The sequence below is a fragment of the Dipteris shenzhenensis genome, chromosome 18, assembly GCF_047967505.1.
Source record: "Dipteris shenzhenensis isolate YYH24624 ecotype China chromosome 18, Dip_SZ_1.0, whole genome shotgun sequence".
In the NCBI taxonomy this organism is placed as follows: Eukaryota; Viridiplantae; Streptophyta; class Polypodiopsida; order Gleicheniales; family Dipteridaceae; genus Dipteris; species Dipteris shenzhenensis.
The window spans coordinates 37,708,003-37,717,067 of NC_141613.1; the positions used below are offsets into that span (position 1 = coordinate 37,708,003).

Below are 9,065 nucleotides of genomic sequence, written 5' to 3' on the forward strand. Positions count from 1 at the left end.
GAAGAAGGCATGCTAGGAACGGTGGGGATCTCAGTGACCACTCCGAATGTGGCTCTAATAGTGGCAAGCAGTCGATAGTAGACCTGAGGAAGACCATGAAATCTAATGAACAGTGATGTGCATCTCCTCTCTCCTCCTCTCCCGCCTTCTCTTCTATATGTGTGTCTCTCTCTGTCCTCCTCGATTGGATCGAAGCCCAAGGTGTAGGGTAAAAGAAAGATCCTCCTCGAACCCAAAGCCAGGGGATTAGCTTTGAGAACAAGGGTTGTGGACTCGTGGGAGTCGAAAACCACTTGGAAGAATCCACGTCCCAGAAGTCGAATATCCCTGAGGTGTGGGGCGATCTCCTAGTAACGCCTCCAGCATCCAGTCTCTAGCCTGTGATCAAGAAGGGTGTGACCCAAAGATGCGGGCGAAAAGTGATGTGGAGCCCTCTAATTCCACATCTTTCTTGAGCTGCTGTAACTCGTCTTCTGAAAAAATGACGGTTCTCACGGCCGGTGGAAATGGACGGAGATTGGCTGAATGGGGATCCATTTGCCAATCAATGTGAAAAGGCCGATTCCAACACTGAAAAAGCTCCGTCCGTGAAACTACTGCCCAGGACGCCCTCCAACACAGGCGCAGGAAGAAGGAAAAAGGAGAGGGTAGGAGAGAGGGGAAGGGAAGGAGAGTATAGACTGAGGGGGGTAGATGGAGGTAGGCTGAGGGGGGAGGCGTAGGGGAGCTGAGTTAGGAATGAAGGGGGCAAGGTTAGGAGGGAGGGAGGGAGCTGAGTTAGGAAGGGGGCGGGGTTAGGAGGGAGGGAGGGGGCTGAGTTAGGAAGGAAGGGGGGGTTAGGAGGGAGGGAGGGGGCTGGCAGGGAGGGAAAGGGAGGGCGGGGGAGAGGAAAGGAGGGGGCGGATAGGAAGGGAGGGAGTGGGGGGGGAAAGCGGGGGAGGGGGGGGGGAGGGGGCGGGGGTAGGGGCAGCCGGGGGGGGAGAGGGAGGGCGGGGGAGGGGGCAGGGGTGGAGAAGGGGGTGGGGGAGAGGGAGGGCGGGGAGGGAGAGGGAGGGAGGGGATGGGGGTGAAGGAGGGAGGGCGGGGGGGCTGTCCGGTGGGGGAGAGGGAGGGCGGGGAGGGCTGTTGGGTGAGGGAGGAGGAGCGAGGGGGCGGGGGTGGAGAAGGGGGGCGGGGAGGGAGAGGGAGGGCGGGGAGGAGGAAGGGGAGAGTGAGGGAGGAGGGAGGGGGGGCTGGCGAGAGGGGAGGGAGAGGAGAGGGAGAGGGGGGGCAGCGAGGGAGAGGGAGAGGGAGAGGGGGCTGGCTGAGAGAGGGAGAGTTGGGGGGTGGGGGGGGGCAGTAGCTCACAGGGAGAGGAGCAGCTTCAGAACACTTAATTTTAACAATGGGGGAGAGTATACTTCACATGCTTTTGAGGGATACTTGAAAGAGCATGGGATAAAGCACCACAAAACAGTGCCATACACGCCTCATCACAATCCGATTGCAAAGAGGAACAACATGACTCTCATGGAGATGACACCGTGTACGCTGAAATTTAAGAGAATGTCAAAGGCATTGGGGTGAAGCAATTGTTATAGCCACATATATTCAGAATCGCTGCCCTACACAAGCATTGGGTGACAGGACGTCTTTTAAGGCATTTTATGGGTACAAGCCCAAATGGAATCATTTTAGATTCTTTGGGTCATGCTTTGGTACCGACTGAAAATCGGTCCAAGCTTGATGATAAAAGCATTAAATGCATCTTTGTGGGATATAGCACTGAAAGCCAAGGCTTTAGGCTTTATGATCCAGCCACAAGGAAAGTAATCATAAGTAGGGATGTTTTGTTTGCAGAGCATGATAGCATGCAGCCCATTAGTGATGACTTACCTCCATATGAGGATACACCTCTAGGCATCATTCAGTTTGAGGATGATGCTGATTTGGGTTCTCTAGTTGATGTTCCCTCTACCTCTCAGACTCCAACAGGGTTGGGGGTTCTTTTTCCTCAAATGTTTCAGATTTGCAGCCAGCTCATGGGGAGGGACAGCCCAATAATTGGAAGCATTATCAACGCCGTGCAAAGGATGTTACTCCAGATGCACTTCCAGATATGCTATTTCCAGCGGGACAGCTGAGAATTCAGTTCCTAGATGGGCTAGGTTGACACTTGCAGATGCTAAATATCAGCCTATATTGGGGAGAATCAAGGCCAGCACTCAGAATGCTAAGAAGCAGGTGAAATTTTCTCCTATGTTCCTGGTGATGGAAGCTAAAACTGAGCCTTAGCGCTTTGAGGATGCTCAGGGAAATTCAGTTCCTAGATGGGCTAGGTTGACACTTGCAGATGCTAAATATCAGCCTATATTGGGGAGAATCAAGGCCAGCACTCAGAATGCTAAGAAGCAGGTGAATTTTTCTCCTATGTTCCTAGTGATGGAAGCTGAAACTGAGCCTTAGCGCTTTGAGGATGCTCAGGGCAATTTGGCATGGCAGAAAGCCATGGAGGCTGAGATTAGATCCATTCAAAAGAATGCTATATGGGACTTGCTTGATGCACCCATTGGCAAGAACGTGGTTGGCACTAAATGGATCTACAAAATAAAGTATCATGCAGATGGTACAGTTGAGAAGTACAAAGCCCGTTTAGTTGCTAAGGGGTATGCGCAAGAAGAGTGGATAGATTATGAGGAGACTTTTTCTCTGGTGGCCAAGATGACTACCATTTGCTCTGTCATCTCTCTTGTTGTGTTTTAGGGTGGGTCTGTGTACCAGATGGACCTTCCTCAATGGGGATCTCAAGGAGGAGGTCTATGTGCATCAGCCCTAGGGTTTTGTTGTTCAGGGACAAGAGCACAAGGTATGCAAGCTTAGGAAAGCCTTGTATGGGCAGAAGCAAGTGCCTTGTGCATGGTATCATAAGTACATCAGTTCTTGCTGTCCTAGTGCTTTGTCAACACTCATACAGAGCCAAATTTATATGTTGTGCAACAAAAATCAGATTTGGTCATGCTTATGCTTTATGTCGATGACATCATACTCACTGGCAGTAATTTGCAGCAAATTACAGCAGTGCTGTTCCCATCTTGTGTCACAGCCCTTTGACATGACAAATTTGGGCTTCTTACACTACTGTCTTGGCATTGAATTTTGGCAAACGCAAGGGGGGATTTCTATGTCAAACAAAATTTCGAAGGGGTTGTTGCAGAAATTTAAGTTGGAGAACTGTAAGCCTGTGGCCACTCCATTGGAAAAGTGAATCAAGGTGAGTAAGCATGATATAGCTGAAAAGTATGATGGCACATTGTACCAGTAGTTGGTGGGCAGTTTGATATATTTATGCTCAACAAATCTAGACATGGCTCAGTAAGAAGCAAGACCGCGTGTCTCTCTCCTCCAGTGAAGCAGAATACAAAAGCTGCAAATTCAGCCACTATGGAATGCATGTAGTTAAGGAAGCTTCTGCACGACTTGCATCATGCTCAGGATGGTGACACAACTTCGATCTTCTGTGACAGCTAGAGTTGCATTGCTATTGGAAACAATCCTGTATTTCATGCTCGCATGAAACACATAGAAAATCACTATCATTATGTGCGGGATTGTATCACGGATGGCTTCATTGATCTCACCTATTGTTCCACTGAGGACAATGTAGCAGATATCTTCACTAAAAACCTGTCAGTGCCTGTATTACATGGCTTGGGGATACGAGACATTCAAACAATGTCAAGGGGGTTGTAAAATGACATTGTTTTCTTTTGTACTCCCATAGGTTGCTATATCCACATGTGGATGAATTTGTGCAATCATGGTACTTTAGGTACTGCAGTGCTTCTGAGATCATTCCAGAGCATTTCAGCCATATCATTGAGGGGGATATATACAATGATATTGTGGTGTAGTAGACTAGGACTTAGTCTATTTTAGAGTTTTAGTGTGCTCTAGTACTTAGACTATATATACCAAGTGCTTGTACTTCATTTGGTTGAACATTTCAGTTGGAGTCCACTTGTGTTCAGTTCTTGTTCTCTTGTGTTTACAACTCTTCTTCGTATGTATGTACGTCCTTCACAAGAAAGGAACTGTTTAGATGAAGCGTCTTTGGAAAAATTTCCTGAATAAGAATACGTGGGAGCAAATACACAACCCCATTCGTAACTGTCCTAAAGGCGAATTGTATCAAAAGCATGCTTTGTAGAAGAGTGATTATGCTCTTACTAATTACCTGAAACTAATAGCCACAAGACTGAAAATTTATTTTCAACAACAATAACATCAGCACATAAAGAAAAGAGTTTAGACAGAAATGGGAATAAAGAAACTATGACATGGCATGGGTGTGAACGAGGACTAATCCCTACCAAGAAAAAATCCTGATATATTTCTTTATTGCAGTGAATCTTAACTTGCTTACAAGTGTAATCAGATTCCCAGACAGAACCAACTAGAAATACTGCCACACATAATAGCTGAATAAAGTTACAATCCTCTCTCCTTCAAACAGAGTCCAACAACGTATCCCTTTCTCTTCTTAGCACTGTAAATCTAGATCAATGATGTTGAGACCCCCTTCCTGTGTGGGGACAATCAAGGTCTCCAAAGCCACCCTAGCTATAACATCTGTTGTGCCATCAAGTCCACTCCATAGAAAGTTCCTTATAGGTCTCTTGAATCGAGTGATACAATTCATGGAATGGCACCAGCAAGAGCATACAAACCAAGCTGTGGCCAGCAAAACCCGGTTGACAACCACAACTCTAGAGGCAAGGTCAAGCTTGGCCAAACTCCAAAAAAGGAGCTTTCTCCTTATGTTATCCAACACAGGAGCAAATTGTTGTGATGGAGAGATACCCATACCGACATGACATTCCAAATATCTGACAAGAACACCCCTCTGAATGCCAATGTCATTCCCCAAATCCAGGGTGTCCTCATCATTGATCCAAAAGCCATTGGATTTATGCCAATTGATATGTGCCCCAACATTACAGAATACATCCAAGGCTGTCCTGAAAGAAGTGAGCATATGTGGCATAACATTTAAAAAAACAATAGTATCATGGCCATTCGGGTGAGCATGCAGGGGTTCTCCCAGGCAGCTTCTACTAGGAGGGCTATTTTCCAATAGGAGATGGAGTGGATTTTTCTCGGACACCACAATAGGGTTGAGGTGGAACTTTCAGCCTCAACCTTGGATTTTGTTTCTAGCTCACTCTAAGGAGCTTTTCATTGGCCCATTTAAGGTGATTATTCTCATGCCTTGCATGATGTATTTCCGCTTTCTTGAGCTTGCTCTTGCAGGTTTCGATTATACTTATTAGAAGACTTTTTCATGAAATTTAAGTGAGCTTGATTATGTGGCTCATGTGTAGCTTCATTAGACCTAATTTTTTGCTCTTCCAAGAACATGATCAAGCCAAAAATGTATTTTCTTTTGTGCATTAATGAAGCGATGGAATCCGAAAATTCAATGAGGCATACTTGTACTCAACCTCGCGAGTGGTTGTGCAAAATATTGAGACATTGATTTTAGAAGTGACAATAGTTATTGTATCCTAAATGAACGTCCATGAAGAGCTAATAAGAAGTTTTCAAAATGGTGAACCTGATATGATTGAGAATGATTTCTAGACGCTCATCCACATAGATGAGTACAAGAATCAAACTTGAACATTCAGGAGCAGTGAGCATTGTAGTCTTCCTAGGCTAGATGGGGACCAAGGTATCCCTTTTCGCATGTACCCAGCAGCCCATGGAAGCTACACTTGCAAATGTATCCAGCAGCCCATGGAAGCTACACTTGCAAATGAAGAGCAGAGGTAGGGAGATCCTAAACTATCTAGTGAGAAGTCACTAAGAAGGGGGGTGATGCATATCATACCCCACCGTCCAGTAGATAATATAAAGTCCTCGCTTTAGGTGAAAGGAGTCGTGTTGATGCTGGACCACTCTGGAGTTGCCCTGACTGTGGTCCCAAATGCCACATTGAGTGTGAATGAGGCCTGTCATTTGTGGTTTGATCTGGAAGTTTATGGTCCTCCTTTCTGGAAACATAGTTTTACTCGATCTGTTTTTGGAACTTAGCTTTATGGTGGGTAGTGTATTTTTATTTATGCTGTTTCCTTTATTCTTTTACCTCTTATTGGAGTTGCTCATGTTCGAGTGTGTTCTGGTCTTTTCTTACACTCTTAACTCATTTGGGCTTCTATTTCCTCCACCCGAATATAGGTCCCGAAGATGATAACAAAGAAAATATCGTTAAAGGCGATTGGGGGAAAAAACAAACGAATCCCATTGGTTGCGCTTGAATGTATTAATACTAATCCACTGTTTTATGCAATCCAAGGAATGTAGTTGAAGTGCTGTTATTTTGTGCTTGGGAAGAAATTCCAGCATTCCTATCCCGATCCAGCCCACAGAATATCACCAATGATGAGATTTTTTAATGCACTTCGAAGCGCTATTTGTAAATTAGTCAAAGTAAAGCATTCGTAGCAGAACAGTTCAAGTATTATGGCTTGGATCCAGCACGCATTGCTGTATAAGGCAGTTAGGTGATTTAAACTCTAGTTACATGATAACGGTTGTAAAGTTGGAGGGGATTGAGGTGAGGGAAGATATGGCCAGGGCTGGCAAGGTCTTTCTTCATGCTAAATGATGTCTCAAGCTCCCTTTTAATTGAAAGGGAGCTTGAATTGCTGGTCTGCAATCGTAAAAATAGAGATGATGTTTTACGTGAAGCGCCTGTCCTTGGTTAGATCCTCGATGTGTTTTATAAGGATGTGGTAATGGATCCTTCTTAAGTGTAAGATAGATGGAGAGGCAAGGCTGTCTTTCTGGTACTAGAGTGGCACAATCAGGTTTTTCTAAGGAGAGGTAAAATAAAAGGTGATCATGGCCATTAACAATTAGACTAGGCTGGAATTTTTTGTTGCTAGACGTGATTCATTTAAGGAATGGAAGAGTAGTAAATGAAACTTGTCAAAGGTTAGACATGTACAAAATAATATTGTTGGTTTGGTAGACTGTAACCACAGCAACCCTGCAGCATTGCCTTTAAAGTGGAAGAGGTTGTAGAAGGAAAGTTTTTCCTTCTGGTTGACCACACAGATGGACTGTTTTATACTAATGTAGCCCTATATCTAGGTGCTGACAAGGGAATTAGAATATTATCTACTTAATACTGAATTTGGAAGCAGGGTTGATGGGACGGCATAGGCACAGTGACTACATAAAATTTACAGGATCTTTGAATTTTGGTGAACCTTCTGAGGCTTTTTTCTGAAGTGTTCAGGGGGAATGTGGACGAGTTATGTAGAGAATGTTCTATCCAGCAACCTCACTTCCAATTTAGCCTCAGCTTTTTATAAAATAAAACTGCAAGCCAAGGAAGGAAGCATCATCCTATACAAGATACTCCAGAAGGCTAGAAGACCTAACGGTTGTGAGTAGCAGGCCTGTGGATATCTGGCAATCACAACCAACGGAGAGCTTGGAATATAGCTCAATTGACTCTTGATTGTTGAGCTATGTATGCAGGGAAGTTTTATTATGAGTTGGCCGTGAGGAAACCAGGGCTGTTATTTTGTATGTGGCTAACAAAGAAATCCTTTCTGATGTATATGCAAAATGGATGTTTTTAAGAGCTGTTGTTTTTTATATATGCAGGTTTCTCCAGCGATGCCTTGACACCAAGATCAGAACTAGAAGACACACCTACTAGAGATCCTTTGAAGAGTCCTGACCCCATTATAATGTATGATGAGTCCAATCACGAGCGCTATCCTCCAGGTGACCCGGGCAAGCAAGCCTTCACATATTTTGTCTTGACAGTTGGAAGGTTTGCTTATGCTTCTTTGATCCGGTTGGGGATTCTGAAACTTATTTTGAGCATGTCTGCAAGCAAGGATGTCTTGGCTCTTGCCTCCCTGGAAGTGGATATTTCCAACATTGCACCAGGTGCTACTGTGACTGTGAAGTGGAGAGGGAAGCCTGTTTTCATTCGCCATCGCACAGAGGAAGATATTAAATCGGCAAAAAGTGTGTCATTAGATGAGCTACGTGATCCACAACCAGACTCAGAGAGAGTGATAGATCCAAGATGGCTGGTTGTGATTGGGGTATGTACGCACCTGGGATGTGTTCCACTACCAAATGCTGGAGATTATGGAGGATGGTTTTGTCCTTGCCATGGTTCTCATTATGACATTTCTGGTCGTGCACGGAAGGGACCTGCTCCTTACAACCTTCAGGTACCCACTTACAAGTTCATAGATGAAGAAAGGCTGCTGATAGGTTGAGTGCTTAGGAGACTAGTTGTTGAACTTGGGCTCTCCAAACTTCAAATGGTCATAACTGCCCTTTGAGTCAAACTAGGTTTTGGCCATCTCAAACCCATGGACTTGTAATTAAACTTGCTGCTGCCAGATGCTATGGGAATACAGTTAACTAAATTAGGGCCTCATCCCATTACGGTCTCATCACTGTGAAGGAGGTTGCTTGAGGTTTTCAACTTTTAGGGACGTGTGCATTTCAACTGGTCATTTAAGTTAAATTTCTTGACATGTTAAAAACCCTTGCAATTGGTACTCTTGGACGAGAAACATGTTCAAATATGGAAAAGTTGATGGTGGGTAGTGGGATGCTCCTTCAGGCAAAATTTTTCTTAAGAATTTCTGAAGGTTAAGATCGACCCAAATCTATACAACATTGTCACTTGTAAGCTCTTGAAGAAGAATTTACTGTGGTCTTAACATAAAAAAGTAGACTTAGTGGACTTCACAGCATAAAATAGTTACAAAAAAAGACTCTTTAAGTTGTTAAGACCACATGGTGCGTATAACATGTGTATGAAAGGAAATTGATTTGTGTTGGTAATGCTAACTATAATGGAAGTGGTTTAGATCTCTTAATCTTACTAACATAGCATTAAAAAACAGTAGGTGGGAAAGGCCCCCTACATCACAACAAGCAAATGCTTTGTGAAATTTAATTAGTTACATTGTTTCAAACATGAAAATGTTCTAAAAAGTGTTGAGAGTTATTAATCTATGTAAAACATAGTGGTGTTTTCTTCA

At 44.2% G+C, this 9,065-nt stretch overlaps 1 protein-coding gene across 1 annotated transcript in view; it reads left to right on the top strand.

Annotated features, from left to right (window-relative positions):
• The window catches only part of LOC147891192 (cytochrome b-c1 complex subunit Rieske-4, mitochondrial-like), a 28,831-nt gene extending 20,287 nt beyond the window's left edge, over positions 1-8,544 (top strand). Inside the window, exon 6 of the mRNA XM_087389175.1 lies at positions 7,657-8,544. Coding sequence (XP_087245301.1) covers positions 7,657-8,288 — 632 coding nt within the window. The 3' untranslated portion in view covers positions 8,289-8,544. The remainder of the gene's footprint in view (positions 1-7,656) is intronic.
• Positions 8,545-9,065: the final 521 nt, after the last annotated feature.